Source organism: Micromys minutus, assembly GCF_963924665.1.
Source record: "Micromys minutus genome assembly, chromosome: 21".
Taxonomy (NCBI): Eukaryota; Metazoa; Chordata; class Mammalia; order Rodentia; family Muridae; genus Micromys; species Micromys minutus.
In genome coordinates this window covers 5312705-5331288 of record NC_137956.1, presented here as the reverse complement: position 1 = coordinate 5331288, position 18584 = coordinate 5312705, and the positions used below count along the sequence as shown (strand labels likewise).

The 18584-nt window shown below is 42.5% G+C and overlaps 1 protein-coding gene across 1 annotated transcript in view; it reads left to right on the top strand.

Annotated features, from left to right (window-relative positions):
* Positions 1–16343, top strand: part of MYZAP (myocardial zonula adherens protein) — an 85560-nt gene extending 69217 nt beyond the window's left edge. Inside the window, exons 12-13 of the mRNA XM_080934396.1 lie at positions 2894–2994; positions 15446–16343. Of these exons, the coding sequence (XP_080790522.1) occupies positions 2894–2994; positions 15446–15542 (198 nt within the window). The 3' untranslated portion in view covers positions 15543–16343. The remainder of the gene's footprint in view (positions 1–2893; positions 2995–15445) is intronic.
* Positions 16344–18584: the final 2241 nt, after the last annotated feature.

Sequence of the window (18584 nt, the reverse complement as noted above, 5' to 3'; positions counted from 1 at the left end):
AGGTCCTGAGTTTAAATCCTAGCAACCACATGGTGGTTCACAATCATCTGTATTGAGATCTGGTGCCCTCTTCTGGTGTGTCTGGAGACAGCTACAGTGTACTTACATAAATAAATAATAAAAAAAGAATGAAAATAGTTGTATGGTTGGGAGTTAACACTACATGAAGAACTTTAAATAAAGGGTCACAGCATTAGGAAGGTTGAGAACCACTGACTTTGATTCAGTCTCATTGATCTAAAAACCATTGGAGAACCTTCTCCTTAACAGCGAATGACTTTGTCTCCGTTCCCTTCCTTACCACTCAGATTCACGCTTTTTTAGTTCGCCCCTCATGGGCATGCTTCATAGGCCCACTAAAGACCTCCACTGAATCCAAAACACAATCTGGGGAACCCCTACTCTGGATCTCATCTTTCCATTTCATAGTCTTGGTGGTTTAAGGCTCCCTCTCTTGACCCAAAGAGGGTGTCGGTTCTCCTGGAGCTGAAATTGCCAGCCAGTGGTTGTGCAGCTGTCCAACATGGCTAGTCTTCTCCTCTGCACTCCCTCTCCTGACTGTGGTATTTCCCCTTCTGGGTTCACGCTGATACTTTATGGATATTTTCGTAATGTTATCTCATTGTTGTTGGTTCTGCTCAGTTATCTGCAAGACCGAGGTCAGCAGGGATGCACATCATTCCATAGTCCTTTCTCTGGCACTGCCTTCCCCTACACTGTCTGATACACAGAAGATACTATTTAAACTTGATCTCATTCAGTTTTCATGAATATTAATTTTTAACTCCTGTACTTCTGTGGGTATTTGAGATTATACACAGAATACCCGTGAAATTAAACAAAACATTTTGTGGCCACTTGTTCACCCTCCCTGTATGTGAATCCAGGCAAACTTCCACCTCTTATGCCCCCTAATGATTTTTCTTCACCCTGGTTAGTCCATGAGACCTTCAGGATTAGAGTCTTTGCACTAGGGAGAAACAGGCCATAGGGCTGGAATTGCTAGCAAGAAAGACCTCTTTCGCCTTTCTCTTTCCTTATAATTAGTAGAGTCCAGAAGAGTGTGCCCTGACTCAGTAAGCCAGCATCTCTTTCTTTCTAGACATTGGTGACAGAGTAGGACCGTCAGTCTGTCATTCATAGCTCATCGGTTGCTAGGGCACGGTGAGCACATGGTCATTCTTTACACCATTTCTGTGTCTCAGAACCTCAGGCAGAGCGAGGTTTTACACAACAGCTCCTTAGCATTGCTCTTTCAGAAGGGGCTACTGAGTGGCAACCTACATCCCTTCAAACCAAATAGCCCAGTTTCCCTGGGACTTGTTTTAACCCTTCCTTTTTGTTTTAAGATTTGCTTATTTTTATGTGTATGAACAATTTGCCTGTATTCCTGTCTAGACACCATGTGGGTGTAGTGCCCTGAAGGTCAGCAGAAGGCATTGGATCTCATAGACTTGGAGTTACAGACAGTAGTTAGCTGCCCAACATACTTGGGTCCTCTATAAGAGCAGACGATACTCTTAACTGGTGATCCAACTTCCCAGCTCCTTCTGTAGGACTTTTAAACTTTCAGTTGGGACCCATGATTCAGCTCAGCTCAAACTAAAAAAAGGAGAAAAAAAAAAAAAAAGACAAATACTGCGATTTCTTTTCTGTTTATTTTTAAAGCTCATATTTATTGATACATTTATTCAGTAAATTTTATCTTACATGTGTTACTCATCAAGTTTCGAGAATCCATACAAGGTAATCGATAGGACCTTTATGGTTTTAAAGTTGAGTCGATCATTACCAAAAAAATATGTAAAAGAACTTGCTAAAAAGAAAATCGATTAAGGAGCTGGGGAGACAGTTCAGCTGTTAAGAACCCTTGCTACTCTTGCAGTGGACTCAGGTTGGTTCCCAGCACCCACATCAGACGGTTCACAGCTGTTCATAACTTCAGCTCCAGGAGATCAAACACCCTGTGGAGGCCAGAAGAGGGTGCTGGACCCCTGGATCTAGAAATAAGTTGAGTCAGCAGCCTCATCCTCAGCTTTCTTGCCCCTTTGTCCTTAATTTTCCCCATGGGGCACATTTCCAATTCCTGGGCATCTAATCATTAGTTTATGCAATGTTTGGCTCCAGTTTTTAAAGAAAAATCATGAGAAGTATACAGAATGCTAATTTTAATCCCCAGGAGCTCATTCTAGTTTATGTGTTTGAGATTCTGAATTTTTCCACACCTATGAAATACTAATTATTCAGTTACAGAGGCATTTCCCACTAAATTAAATTAATAGACTTACTCATTTTATAGCTTAGTAAGGGAGTGTTAAAAGTTGACTTGCACCTTATTTATAATGCCAAAAATGTGATAAATATCTAACTGCCCACGTATAAGACTGGTTAAATAAATACTATACATCCATATGTTGGATACTGTGATTCAGTTAACAGAGTTTGATGACACAAAAAGAAAACTAGTCAATTTGGGTAGGCATCTATAACACACTGGTGTGTGTTTGTGTGTGTGTGTGTGATGTTCACAAACATGCAACAGAGCTTATATGCAGGTCAGAAAACAACTTATAGGAGTCAGTTCTCTCCTTCTACCATGTGAGTCCTCCGTTCAAACTCAGGTCAGTAGCCTTGGCCACAGTCACCTTTACACACTGAGCCATTTGTCCCTACAACAAATTGTTGATTTAAAAGGCAGATAATGCTATAGCATAACCAGCATGTTATTTTCATTTATGCACAACTTGATATGGATGTGTGTGCACACACAGAGAGCTTTGCATAATGATGGAATTGAGGTATTTCTTCAACATCAACACTGTAAGGAACAGTTTTTGATGGAGGTCAGTGCTACAGGCTTGGTTTACTGAATATACTTCCTTCTCAATTCTAGAATAATGAACTACAGAGCAGGTTGGACTATTTGACAGAAACCCAGCCCAAGACTGAAGTGGAAACAAGAGAAATTGGAGTGGGCTGTGATCTTCTACCCAGGTATTTAGGAATTTCCTGTTTGTCTGACATAAATTCTTCTTTGACTTAAGAAAAATATTTGTCCTGGGCTGTGATGAACAGAATTGAATTCTTCCAATGAAAAATGCAGCTCTAAAGCTAAGTGGTGACTTCTGAGTAGGCCAGAAGAATTGTGTGGGGTGGAAGAGACACTGAAGGAGAAACTGAGCAAGCCATGGATATTAGTTGCTGCATGTCTTTGCTCATTCATTCATTCATTCATTCATTCATCCATTCATTCAGCACACTGTGCCAGACAGGGTACAGAGAGAAACAAGATGTATTCCTACCTGACCGTAGAGAATGGAGGAGGGATAGGATATAGGAAGACATTAATAATGACACTAGAGGGTGTGCCGGATACCTTAAAACAGAACATTCAAATGAGGAACAAAATTCATCCATTCCTTAGTACTATAACTGTGTAAGTTCAAATGTCTGGTTTGAATCTGGTTCATCATAATGATCTTAGACTGTGTGTTGTCTAGTTTTATGTCAACTTTGTTGCAGCAAATATTAACTAAGGTTCTATTGCTACCGGTTTCGTGGGATCTCACTCCGTGGGAGCTCTTACATTCCAGTGTGGAGCTGGGCGCCTGGTCTCTTTCTCTACCACACGGTTAGTTACCATGCCCAGCACACACACACATCTCATTCCATAGGCCCCGTGCATTCTCACATCACATGGGCAACAGAGCTGGAACTGCACACTCCAGCTGCCTCTCAGCCATTGCTTTTACACACTGTCCTCCACAGCCTGGTAAAATCATGACTCAACAATCAATAACTTATCAAACAGGTTTATATTTTAAATTCTCAATCCACAATACATTCACTGCCAATTAATAAAGATATAAACCGCCCACCTAGACAAGATGAAATTGATCTAGTTCACCGTGATCTGAACTATCCTCCTCTGCCGTCTCCATCTTGAATCTCCTGCTTTCTTTTTATCTTCCACCTTACCAAAATTTGCCCCTGTCCCACTCTCTATAGTCCAATCATGTATCGCCTTGACACCAACCTACACATTATTTTTCTGTTTTCTTTTAAAAAAAAGTTTTTCTCAAATGTAAGTTGTGTACAACTATTACCATTTGAAAAATCATCTAAATGACTATGTTTTCTCAAAGTTAATTAACTTGGGTAGGCTATAGAACTAAATTAGTCTTCAACTTTATCAGAAATCTGAGAATGGCCAAATATCTATAATCATAGGAAGCCTAACATGGCTTCCAGAATTGAGACAGGTTGTAGAGACAAATCTCCACTAGCACAATCTCCTGTTAGCAACATGATAGAGCAAGTCTTCAGCCTTCTGGCCCAAGATCACTGACAAACCTTTGAAATGCAGAAATTTTGAAGGGCTGATAATTCTGGCTCAGTAAAAATTATCAGTCAACTATTCTGCATAACGTGTCCCTTTCTGGACAGTATTAGTCTGTAGGTGAAATAGGCAGTTTCTGCCTAGTAGCTGTCTAACCACAAGGTATAAACTCACCTGGAGATAGAGATGATCAATATCTTCATTAAATCTACCAAAGGGGAACTGTTGGAAGCAAATATGTCTCAACAAAACATAAATAACAATAAATGTCATGATTTGTGGATTTCTGTTGTTTTTGAAAACCATCTAACTATATAAGGTAATCTGGACTGTTGTCTATTAACTATTCTCAGCTATTTCTGATGAGAATATTTTTTAAATGCCTTAATGGTGAACTAGGAGCCATGAATTTGTTATATGACCCCTAATTCCTATATTTAATCAACTCAGAAGTTTACAAAAGCATCAATAGAAGCACTGGTTTCAAACCTTGTACTTTAAAATTTAATAGGTTCTATACCAATATAAAGATATGACTTTAGCTTAGTTACCAAATGAGATTATGGCTGTACAAATCAGTCTGGCTAATTCCTCCCTGTTAAATTATGACCATTTCTAAATTCCTCATAAAGACAATCTTAGAATAACCACTTTCAACACCCAAAGTCCAGGGAATCAGCTGACAACTCTTCATAGGCTTCTTCAAACTGCATATGGGCATTGAGCTATCTAGAAGAGGGATGAGGAAGCCAGCCAGGTCTCAAGAAGGAAGGCCACACTGACTATTACTGTAGTCTATGATGTCTGTCTTGATTGGATCTGGATGAAAGTCCCTGAGATCAGGAATCCAAGCAGGCCAGTTCAGCATTCTGATGACAAGCTTCACCATAGCTACACATTCTGCAATATATAAATCTCAAAAGAATCATTTTAGTATCAAAATAAATTTTTGTGTGATCCTCTTGAATCTAGTTTTTCAGGCAGTCTCCCTCCATCCAGTCTGACCCATAGAACTTTGGATGGCATCCAGAACATAAGCACCCTTTTTTAAAACACAAAGACAAAACCTTTCTCCCAAAATAGTGTGTCATTTAATCGGCAACCAGAAAAGCTTGTATCCTGTATTCTCTCCCAGAGAAATAATAGAACCACAAAACTCAACACCACACTCATTTTGAAATTTAAAACAATATAAAACAAATTAATAAATTAAAACACTGTATAGTCTTATTCTTAGGTCTCTAATAATCTGTCATGTCAAGAAATCAACTCAGATCCCATGGAGCCCACATTAAGAGAATATGAACCTCCTGTTGTGGTAAATTTAAAATAACCACACACCCTTGCTAGCTAGCATCTGACAAGCCACATGGCCTTAGCAGGGTAATTCATAAAACAAACTAACACCTTCTATCAGTTTCAGTATCAATATCAAGTAAGCAACTTGCCAAACCAGGACTTTAATTCAAAATATATCAATCTGTCCAGCTCTCAATCTGAAGTGTCAGATCTTTATTTATTAACAACTTCCATAATATATGTCTGTATTCACTCTGCCTGGTGTACAGACTTCTATTTTTAGTAACCTTATTAACTTGCAAATATTTCCACCCTCTACTTGGAGTAAGTGACTAATTATCTCTTTCTCAGTTCCAAAGTGCAGGTGAAAATCCCCATGTGATTCTGGTGAGCTTTGTACTCTCTTCTTCTAACAATAAAAACAAAAAAAGATGTTAATAATATCTTTAAAACAAATAAACCAAACCTAAGTTAAATCATTTTCTAAACAACTTTTGCTAAAGAATCAAGCAGTTTCTAATCTCTAACTCTCTGAGCTGCCAGTACTTTTCACAGCAGGGGACCTACAGCCTGCAAGCCTAGGCCACCTCTATGTTTCTTTTGTTTAAGGTTCCTATGCTTGAGATATCACATGACTCAACATGGTGCCGGCTCCCTCTTACTTAGAAAATAACACTCTCTCAGGCTAATAATCTTAACTTTCTAGTGGATTCTTGCCCCATGTTGGGCGCCACCTGTTGCAGTAAATATTAAATAGGTTCTGTTGCTATCAGTCCCACTGAGTCTCACTCCTCAGGAGCTCTCACTCCAAGGGAGCCACTCCAATGTGGAGCTGGGCACCTGGTCTCTTTCTCTACCACAGGTCCCATGCAATCACATCACACTGGCAATAGAGCTGGAACTGCATGTTCCAGCTGCCTCTCAGCCATTGCTTTCACACACTGTCCTCCACAGCCCGATAAAATCAAGACTCAATAATCAATTTATCAATCAGATTTATATGTTAAATTCTCAATCCACAATACATTCACTGCCAATTAATAAAGATATAAACCGCCCACCTAGACAAGATAAAATTGATCTAGTTCACTTTGATCTGAACCATCTTCCTCTGCTGTCTCCATCTTGAATCTCCTGCTTTCTTTTTATCTTCCACCTTACCAAAACTTTGCCCCTGCTCCACTGTCTATAGTCCAATCATGTATCACCTTGACACCAACCTACACAACTTGACACAAGCTAGTATCATCTGGAGCCTCAGTTGAGAAAATACCTTCAGAAGATCTGGCAGTATGCAACCCGGTAAGGCATTTTCTTAATTAGTGATTGATGGGGACAGGAGGAGCCCAGTTCATTGTGGCCCTGGGTTCTATAAGAAAGTAGGCTAAGCAAGCCATGGAGAGCAAGCCAGTAAGCAGCACTCCTCCACAGTCTCTGCATTAGTTCCTTCCTCCAGATTCTTGACCTGTTTGAGTTTTTGTCCTGACTTCCTCTGTTGATCAACAGTATTATAGAAGTGTAAACCAAATAAACCCTTTCCTGCTTTGGTCAACTGCAAATGATAGCCCTAAGACAGACTGTAACCCTACCATTGATCATCCAGCTTCATTAATAAGCTGACCCGTTCATTGTTCAGCTTCTCTCCCCACTCGGAGGTCTGTGTCCTGCTTAGTGAAAGTTAAATCCGTTATTCAGTGTCCTGATTCTAACTGAAACAAACTTGCCATGGCTAGGTGCTCAATTGTGCTCAGCCCAGAGGATGTGAAATAATATGATAATTAATGCCTGTGGTTTGTGATTAAGGTCATCAAAGTCATGAAGTGCCAAGCCTTGGTATCATGAGAACAAGAAAGGACTCTTGTTATAGACATGTGCACTTGCATGTGTTGCACTGTGTTAGGCAAGAGTGATCCAGAAAATATGTCAGAATCTGGGACCTTTAATAGAAACATCTGGTGGGAAGAAGTGACCAACCAATTGCCCAGCTGGGATGAGGAATGCCTGGGTCTGGTCCTATTAACCACCTGTAGCCTGGAGTCTAAGAGTTCTTTCTATGCTGAGGCCTTGGCTTCCCAGTCTTAAGTCAGTGGCTTTATCAAGTCTCCAGCATCACTAATGTGGTACAGTGAAGCCTCATTTTCCTACTTTTAAATCTGTGACTGATGGGTTCTTATTGATTAAATCTAGCCATTTGCTGTCATAAGAAGAACTCATTAACAGTGTTGTTGAGCTTTTTTGGCCAGTTTTCTGGTATCCAGGTAAACAGGCAGTTATACCATTCTAACAGAATTAACAGAAAATGCTTAAAAAAATAAGAATACATAAAGCAGATTCAGTATCTCACAAGCATAGGATACAATTTACTTGATGAAAATATAAGCAGAAGAATGACTGATTGTGTTTGGGGGCCCATTTGAAATGTAAGTAATTTGGCCATTTTCCTCTTTCTCAGGCTTTTCAGAAACCAAGTGTCGCAGCTCATTCTGTTTCCCCACATCATAAATCTTGTTTGGCCAAGACGGGCACAAAACCATGTCTGAAACCAATAAATTGTTTGTTTTCTGATTCCCACATTTTGGCTTAAAACAAGCTTTTCAATTTGTACACCCAAGGATAGCCGGAGGCAAACTTTTATGGCTGCGTTATGAAACCACAAAACAGTTTTCATAATGGAAGTGCTGACAGACCCTTAACTTATGGCCACAGTGAACCTGGAAGGCATGTCAGAATCGAAAGGCAGCTTTTCCATAAATGTAGCATTTGGGTTTCCCTCAGGATCCATTGTGGCGGTTTAACTGCTTAGGTCAGTCAGCAAAGGAAATGAAAACGACATAACCACATTTCCGAAAGGGCAGAATAATATTTCACCCGTTTCCTCTCAAATATTTATGAAGTGCCTACTATGTGAAAAGCACCCCCAGGTCATAGGGGTGAGGAAAGCTTCTGAGCTATCCTGAGGCAGGGTTTCCACTTGGTGTTTTACAAAGGTTTTGCCCTGTTGTGGGGGGCTGCTGGGAATATGTGGGGGATGTTGGGGGAGGAGGATTATTGAGGGGCTTGCTGGGGAACATCTTCACTCCCCACAGCCTTCTTAGCTCCAACTAAACTAAGCCAGCACTTAATTTTGAATGTTGGATTCTAAGTAAGTCTGGCTTAAATAGAAGCCTACGGGCAAAGAGATCAGAACCCCATCGTCTGCATGAATCCCCGAGGTTCAAAGGAAGCAAATCTGAGGTCCAGAGAAAACAGCAAGTCTCTCCTGGATGCTGCACAGTGGCGGTTTAATCGTGGTCTCTCCACACAGGGGGACACCATGTTTCTGAGGCTGGGTACAGCCATTTGTACCTGGAAATGGCTCCGTAAGTTGAGGCTGGCTAGGCTGGTGAGATGACTCAGTGGGTAAAGCTGCTTGCCAACAACCAAGGACCTGAGTTTGATCCCTGAGACCCACGTTGTGGAAGGAGCCTCTGACCTCCATGTGTGCACCTTGGCACCCACATGCCCATACACATTAGACACATACAAGGGAGGGAAGAAAAAAAGCACAAGGCCACCAAACTGTGTTATGTGCGTCCTGGTAAAAGCCTTATCCTTATGTGGACTTCAAACTTAGACCTAAAAAGTACAATCTTCTCTGAGGTTTTCCAGAATATCTTTATAGTTTAATTTTTTACTTATTTTATTTTACTTACTTTATTTCCTTATTTTACTTGTATATTGGTTTCATTAAGACAGGGGATCATGTATCCCATGCTGGTCTTGAGCTCACGGTGTAGCTGAGGATTCCTGATCCTGCTGTCTCTGCCTTCCAAGTGCTGGGCCTGTGGGTGTGAGCTACCATACCTGGCTGAGAATTTTTTTTTTTTTTTTAATACAGCCTCCTCTACAGTGTTTTTGATCAGGAAGTATTGAATTTAGCCTTGATGACACAGAAGTGGTCTCTGTTCTTTCTCCGGCCACAAAGAGCTCAGCAGGGTAGCTCAGTTGAACAGTTAGGGCACCTGGGTACCCTGTCCTGCCAGCGGCTAGCTGACCTCAGCCTTGGGCAGGTTGATTGATGACTCTCTGAAACTTGGACACAGTCATCCTCAAAATGGGAAAGAGGATGATAGTTGTGAATCTGTGTGTTGCTGTGAGGATTAGATGAAAAAATGTAGACAAGCAGGTAACTTAATAAAACACAGCGAGAAAAAGGGGCTGGAGGGATGGCTCAGCAGTGTAGGGCTCTTACTGCCCCTGTAAGGGCTGGGTCCTAGCACCCATGTTGGGTGTGGCTCACAACCACCTCTGATTCCATCTCTAAGGACTCCACCAACCTCATCCAGCCTCTGCAAGTACTGCACTCATGTGTACAAACTCAGATACAAGCACACACAGATACTTTCTAAAACTAGCCATAATCACAATTAACTAAACCCTAATACTCATTTTTACATGTCTATATCCAATATAAATGAGTCTGAGTTTACTTAGGTGATTTTGTCAACTTAATTTTATAGGCAGTTATCAATGGCGGTTAGCCTGGTCAAATATACAGTGCTTCAGTGTGCAGGGGCCTCCACAATTAAACCCTCAGTGGCTTCAGACCTTGTGTAAAGTGGAGGGCCAAGGGAGTACCAGAGCTCTGTGAGTTGAAACACAACAGTGACCCTTGTGTGTACCAGCCTCCCCCTCACTTCCCACACCTGCAGGGGTCAGGTGCTTGCTGCTGCCCCTAGAGTATAACTCACAAGTCACAAAATTGCACCGACCTCTTCTTTAGTCATAATGGCATTAACCCCGTCTTCTAAGGTACCCACTCACATTGTCCCCTTTCCTGGCAGCATCGTGAATGCCCGGGAACATGGGGATCCAGAGTTGCTCTCCCTGGTCTAGGATATTAGTTGTCTGATGCTGATAGCTACTATAATGTACTACCCCAGGTGAAATACAAAGAGAAATGTGTATTGTGTAGACTCAGTTTATTCCACGATCTTTCTGTGAGGGCACTGCATGGTGGAGCAAAAACTGTCTACACCATGATCCAGGAAGAGCAAAAACAGAATAACTTAGACTAGGGTTCCACACCCCCTTGAAGGCCACTCCTACCTTCATCGTTACCTAAGAATTTCCTGTGAGGCCATGCCTCCTATGGGTCCCTCCCACCACCTTTTAGCAGTGCCCCAATAGGGCCCAGTCCTTTGATTCCTGAAGCTCTTTGGGAAGTGAGCATCCAGACTGTAGGATCTGCTATTCAGTTGATGGTCAGTAAGTATTCTTTGGATGAATACACAAGAGGTCTATAGCATGTGGGGATTTAGGAAGCTGACCTGTGTTATACTGGGGTTTGCTCATCTAGCAGAGGACTTAGAAGAAGCCACACTGGCTTGTGCTTTGTTGCTCACATTTGTCAAGCAGTCAGAATGGTGCCTGTGACCAAGCACTCAATTCATCCTTGTGCAGTACAATCTCCCCAGTGCTCTTCCCAGGCGGAACAATGCTTGCTTTCACTTTATAGGATGGTACCCCCCAGCACCCTCATCTTCCCAGCCTGCCCTCCATCTTCTCTCAGGGTGACTCATTCTCCTCAGAGTACCTGCAGAGACTGTACCAGTCCCTAGTAATTGCCTTCCCTCCCTGTGGTGGAACCTTTCCTTACAGCCTCTGGCCTCCTGAGTCCTCCAGCTGGTGTCTGTCTGGTCCTCTGTAGACCATTTCCAGGCTAAGTGTGTCAGTTCTTGGAAGTGGCCAAGATTCCTGCTTGCGTGTTAGACCTGGATCTGTGTCTTGAAAGTTGCCTTCTTTGTGGTCTGGAGAAAATTCTGCATTCTTAAGTCTTCATTTCCTCACCTTGAAAAGGAAAATTTGACTGGAGAGGCTGAGGCAGGAGGATTGAAGTGAGGGAACATAATGAGACCTGTTTTTAAAACCAAAATCAAAATTAAATAAAGGAAGGAAGGAAGGAAGATTTGGTAGTCCATCTGCTTGGGGAATTTTCTCTGCTTTGGGGGGTACTAGGTTACATATACAAGTCCCGACCCATAAATTTCTATCGACAATTCAAAGTTCTTTTCCCTCCACCAGTGAGTCCGTAGGGCTTTACTTACAGAGCATGATGGGGGGCTTACTGATAGAAACATGGGTGAGCCCAACCAACAACACTAGAAAATCATCGCCCAGCAATTGCAATAGTTTCCCCAACAGCCACACAAATAGAGCTCCCCTCCCCTAGCTTTTCCAAGCCTAGCCCCACCCCAAGACCTCAAGGATACTATCAGTTAAGGAGCCTATGGTCCTTCCCTCCCCTCCTATGAGGAAGGACAGTAGTCACCCATGCCAGGGGGCACAGCTAAACTTGTGAAGGCAGCGGCTGTTTGGCTGGGAGGCTATTCCTGTAGAACACCTCCAAAGTTTGATTTCATGTAGACAACTAACAAACACAGGGCCCCAGCCCATGCCCTTGCACACTCAGAACCTGGGTGTTTCCTCCATTTTGCTGTGACCCAGGACAGTCATATCCCAGCCACGATTGCTTTGCTCGTGGGCTCGATTGCTCGCCTGAGCTGCCACTCTGCTTCCTGGCGTTCCTACAGCAAGGGGCGGGGCTTGCATTTTAGACATGAGATCAGTTTGAATATGAATATGAAGTATGATACATATTAATTAGTCATTGAGAATCACTTAAGGTCATCTGGCCTCTGAGCACAGAAAAAATAAATAAAAAATAAAAATGAGAGAGAAAGGAGACTTCTTTTTTCTGCCCCTTAATGAATAGCATCCTGGTTTTCGGTAAACTCAGTTATCTCGCTTTCAAAAATTTAGATTTACTTTTTAAAAAATTTTTTTAAGATTTATTTATTTATTTTATGTGTGTACATCATAGCTGCCTTTAGACACACCAGAAGAGGACATCAGGTTCCTGTATAGATGGTTGTGAGCCACCATGTGGTGGCTGGGAGTTGAACTCAGAACCTCTGGAATAGTTTTTGTTGCTCTTAACCCAGAAGCCATCTCTCCAGCACCCACCCACCCTCCTTTAATTTTTTGGATATAGCTTTTATTTTATTTTATTTTATTTTATTTATGTCTTGCCTGCATATGTGTGCACCACATGCATGCCTGGTACCTGTGGAGACCAGAAGAGGGCACCAGATCCCCTGGAACTGTAGTTAGTGGTTGTAAGTTACCATAGAGGTGCTGGGAACTAAGCCTGAGTCCTCTGCGTGAGCAGCAAGTGCTCTTAACTGCTGAGCCGTCTCTCCAACCCTCTGAATTATATCTTAGTAGGTGCAATTTGGTGGCAGATATCTCCATGACCATTAGTACCTGTGCACAGTAAGTGCTTTAAAGGCTTGTGTTTTCATGTTTCCGTTGTAGAGAGATCAAAATATAAAGTCGACCCTTGCCAAAGCTTTGGTGTTTTCTTTCCTTTGTGTTTGTTCTGTTAGTGCTCTCAGCCTCCAGGGAAACCATTCTTCTGTGGATTCATAAAAGGCTAGCAGGACCCCAGTTATACTTCAGCAAACAGGCAATTGCAGTTCTGTGATCGGAATGACTTACATTCTTGAAGTCCTGATGCATCTTAGTGATCAGCTTAATAAAATGTCCCACCCCCTGCAGTTCTGAAAGGTTGGGATGTGAATGCCTGCTTTTGAAACCCAGAAGGTTCACCTTTATAAATATTTCTGCATTTTATGAGCTTTTAGCATATTGTCACAGGAGACCATTTCTGTTACATGGAATTTTCATAGGAGCTGACACAGAAGGCCATCTGGTTTCTGCCCCTGCTAGTCCTCTAACCTGCATATCCAGGTCACCAGGGACTTTTTGAAGTGCCACACCTCAGGGATTCCTGTCTGTGCTCAGTGACACTGAGAACCACCCATTCCTCAAACTCACTCTGGCTTCCATCCTCGTGATTGTGAAGACTAGAAGTTACAAGCTCAGCGTTTGTGAGTTGCTAATGTCACAAAGATGAGTGAGACATGGCTTTCACCCTCAGAGAAATCAAACCTAGCAATGGACACAGATGCAAATTACTCTGATAGGGGACACTGCCACTGGTGTGTCAGAGCCTGGACAACAGTGGTTCTCAGTGTGCTAGAGAATGGAAATATATGGAAAAGGCATACTGAACTTCTATCGTGGGCACTGTACCTGAAGAGGTGTGAGCAAATGTTGACCTACCTAGATAGGGGACCAGTGACAGACCAAAGTAAGGATACCATCAAAGTGCAACTTAATGAACCAATGAGTTCTAATGAGATTATTTACAGGAGCAGAAATGATTTGCCAAAAGCCCACCCCAGCATAGGTAACAGCTCATGAAAGCTAGAAAGGCAGACCACACTACACAGCCTACAGTTAGCTCATCGGGTTGGAGAGTGTCCTTTCTAGGTAGATCAGTTGGTCTGAGCCTTTTTCCTGCAATTACCCTAGTTTTCTCCTCCTCCCCTTCTTTTTGTTTTTGCTTTACTTTGTCTTGAGACAGAATCTTGCTGTATAGCTCTGGCTGACCTGGAACTTGCTATGTAGACTAGGCTGGCCTTGAACTTTCAGAGAGATCTGGCTGCCTCTACCTCTGAGGGCTGAGATTAAAGGTATGCAGCATACACACTCCTGGCTTTGGTTCCTGATTCTGTAAGGAAATTTAGCTGATCTGTGAGTGTCTCTCAGCTGTCTTTATTGCTTATATATGCTTTACAAATGATTGGATTTGGTCAGTTTTAGGGACTTCCTGAAGTCTTTGAGTTTTTTACTTCCTGAACTTAAGGAGCTACCTTGCAGGATGGAATGTTTCACCTCTCCTTCAAACATTCCATGGTTTTACCTCCTTTCTCACATCCTGTGTCTAATAAGCTTCCCTCCAAAATGGAAGGTTTTAATCTTGAAGTAAATTACTATATAACTGTCTCCTAGGGGAGACATGCAATGTGTAAGATTCCTGACACTCATGCCCGTGTGATACAGCACACATCACTTTGTGAATAACTGGACATGGGAAGTTTTAGGCAAGGAAGTAAACTATTCTGTTTCCTGTGTATCCGATCACTGTTTTGTTGGATGAAATGTAACTGTAATACCTTCAAGCCTCAGTAGCTCACCTCCATATGTCCATATCACAGTTCAAGGCAGGTAGGGTTGGTCCTTACTCTACACAGTCATACAGGATTCTAGGATTCTGCCACCAGTGACTTTCTTGGGCTCTGGAGTCCTCTTGAACCTACCTTCCATACCCCAGCCCTTACATAAAAGAGAGGAGAAGGTGAACATATGAGATGATATATATGGTTGTAACATTTAAACTTCAGACAGTATGAGTCATTTCTGCCCATCAGTAACTAGCCCACCTAATTGCAAAGGAGGCTGGGAAATGTAGTTATATATGGACACAATGAACTAGAAGCTAAAGATCAAACAAATTTATTCTCATGCTGGAGGCCAAGAAGTCCAAGACCAATGTACCAACAGATTCAGCATCTGGTTAGAACCTGCTTTCTTGCTCATAGACAGCTGCCTTCCTCTGCCCTCCTCTCTTGAGGCTCTCTGAGCTTTCGTGGAAGGACCAATCCTACTCATGAGGGCTCCATCTTCACTGTCTCATCACTTCCTGACACAATCACTCTGGGGGGTGTGGGGGGGGTTCAGCTCTGAATTTGCAAGGACACAAATATTCAGTCCATGGCAAATCCCTTTTATATAGTGTTTCTGTGAAATATGCAACGTCATTACTAATAATCCTGTTCTTAGTTTTCAGTGCTGAGTTCTTACCACATGAAACATATGAAGGGTTTTTATCTCATTTTCCTTTTTTTCCTCATATCTCAGCCCAACAGGCAGGACTCGTGAAATCACGATGCCTTCAAGGAGTTACACCCCGTACACAAGAGTTCTGGAGTTAACCTCAAAGAAAACGCTGACTTAGGCCCTCAGAGACATTCGCCTCTTGCAGATGCCAAAAGACCCTGGAAGCCTGTGACTTCCAGGAGAGGGTGACGATTGCTTCCTCGAAGACATGGTGTAACCTAGAATGGGAATCTCAGGCAAGCGGAGGCAGAGAGAGCAAGCAAGCGCTGGCACCTGAGGCCGTATTTCAGATACCTACCTGACCCTGCTACTCACAGCCATCGTTTGTTTTCTGTGGATGCCGAAGTCCAGGTTTCACCGCCTATTTCCTGTTTTGCTCGGGTTTGGTATGGAGGGAAAAGGGCATTAGTTAAAAGTGTCATTTTTGTTACAGCATAAAGGTTTTGTTTACCAATAAAGTATTAGCAGCAGGATTTCTCCCACATGGAGAAGCCTGGGCACAGGTAACCCGAGCAGCTGGAAAAACTTGAGCCTGGTGGGAAAGATTCCCAGCATGCAGTGCTCTCCCCTCCGGTGAGGAGAACGTGGGCCTGGTTGTGGGAGCCACGTTCAGAGATTGATTTGTGTATGTGGCAGTATAAGCTATGTTCTGATTCACTAACCCCTCGTTTTAATGTGTGCCTTATGCCCTGATTGGACCAGCTGAGAACACTATATTTATTCAAGCTGTGATTCTTTTCTTTCTCACTTAAAGAATTTTATATGTTGTGGCATGTAATCATTTCATGTTCAGTAACGATTGATACTTTTATTGAATGGATGAGGAACCCATTCACGCACGCTTACTTTGATATTAAAACCCACATAACACATATTTAATAAATTCTATCTATTTTGTTCTAATAGAGCCTCTTTTCTGTGTTTGATATTAAAACCCACATAACACATATTTAATAAATTCTATCTATTTTGTTCTAATAGAGTCTCTTTTCTGTCTCACCCATGACGGTGTAGAAGGGATAGACACTCCGCAGGCCAGGCTCTGGACTGGGTGTCAAGGTCATATGCTGGTGGTCTTTCATTTCAAAAGAATGGTGAGGTGTAAGCTTGTATTTGTTTTCAAGTCCTGAAATACATTTTGTTAACATACCTTCTGAAAAGAGTAAGATATATTCATGACTACAAAAGAATTAGATCTTCCTTTCAAAAATAACCTTCTAGGCCTGGGGCGATTATTCAGCAGTTAAAAGCAATTGCTGTTCTTAAGGGGACCTGGATCCTGTTCCCTGCATCCACATGACAGCTCCAACTGCCTGTAACTCTAGTTTTAGGAGATCTGATGTGCACACATATACATGTAAGAACAAAAAATAAATAATTTGAAATTCCCCTTCAAAGCATCCCTTACTTCATCAAGTTTGGAAAAAGCAGCCAAACAAAGTAATTCCATTGACTAAATTACCTTGGGTAGGAATAAAGTGAGAAAAAGAAGTGTGTGTGTGTGTGTGTGTGTGTGTGTGTGTGTGTGTGTGCATGTATATGGATGTATAGATGTTTGTGAGTGTATATGTGCATATATGTATGTGAGTATATGTATGTGGATGTTTCATGTGTGCATGTGTGTGCCATGTGTAATGTACACATGTGTATTGGTATGTGCATATGTGTGTGCATGTAAGCATGCATGTACACACGTAAACCAGAGAACAGTATCAAGCATCCTTCTTCAGGTACCATCTCCTTATTGTTTTGTGAGGGAGAATCTCTCACTGGCCTAGTAGGCCAGACTTGCTCCCAGAGAGTCCCAGGGGTCCTTTCTTCACTACCACACCCAACTCAGTCCAGGATTACAAATGCATACCACTCCATCCTGTTTCTTTCCTTCTTTTCTTTTCTTCTCTTGTCCTTTCCCTTTCTTCTCCTCCCCTGTCTTTCTTTCTTTGTTTTAACATGGATTCCGGGAGATCCACCTGAGATCCTCAGAGCTGCACAGCAAAAACTTCGCTATTGCCCAAAATGTGCACTTTTGTAGGCAAAGTTGTGTTTAAACTCTGGCTAACGGACCTTTTGGGGGTCATAACAGCCCTGTGAAGGATGCCTCCTTCTCTAACATGGACAGTCACAGCAACTTGCAAAGCTGATGTGAGTAGAAACACAGTACATGCTAGAGGCTGGCACAGGCCTGGGCAGTAACTGCTGTCACCCTGAAGGCTTGTTGTAAAGCATTGTTGGGCCCTGTGTGGGCCTCAGGGCTAGTAGGAACCCTGCTCTCCGGAACTCACGTAATCTCTCCCGAGTAGGACATCATCAGGACAGCAGATAGGAAAGCTGTACACACAGGGAGGAGAGCTCATCCTTAGAAGCCAGTGTCCCTGAAGAAACTGCTCTGGAAGAGGATTAAAGGTGAAAAGCAACGATTTAAAGAAAGTTTTAATGAGATCAAAGGTGGCAGTGGAAACCGAGAGCAACTTCATATCCCAGTGTCTTTCTCTTATCAAACAAGCATGAAGAAGAAGGATAGGTGGGCAAGCTGGCAGAGAGACAGGCAGACACCTAGGCATGTTTAAGGGGTCATTCTGTCAGGGCCTTTATGCTTTTCATAGATCAACATGCAGTAAATTCTGATGACTAAACTACCTAGGAAGACTGTTACAGAGCTGAAAAACACCGAGAAAAACCCTTTTAGATCTTTGGTTAAAATCACATCTAGGGAGGGCCAGTGAAGTGGTTCGGCTGGTGAAGCCACTTGCTAAGTAATTAAGCAAGTCTGACGACCTAAGTCTGTTCCCTGGTGGCTAGTATCTGTATTCCAGCTATTGTGTGGAGAGAAGAGAGGCAGACAGACGGAAGAATTGTCGGGAAGCTTGCAGGACAGACAGCAAGCAGAGGAAGAGACCCTGCCTCAAAAACCAAGTGGAAAGAAAACTTCTCTCTGCTGACCTCCACATACACTGTGGCACTCATGGGCCCACAGTTCCCACCAAGGGCATGAGTATTGTGTAGGAGCGGGGTGCAGGATTCTAATAGCAACACGTATCAAATTTACTTCACCAGAATGATAAACAGCAGTATATATGGGGGCTTCAAAAAAACGAATGAACTTTATTATGGTACTTCCCATTTCAGTTCTCCCTCGCTTTCTCAAAAACACACTAGCACA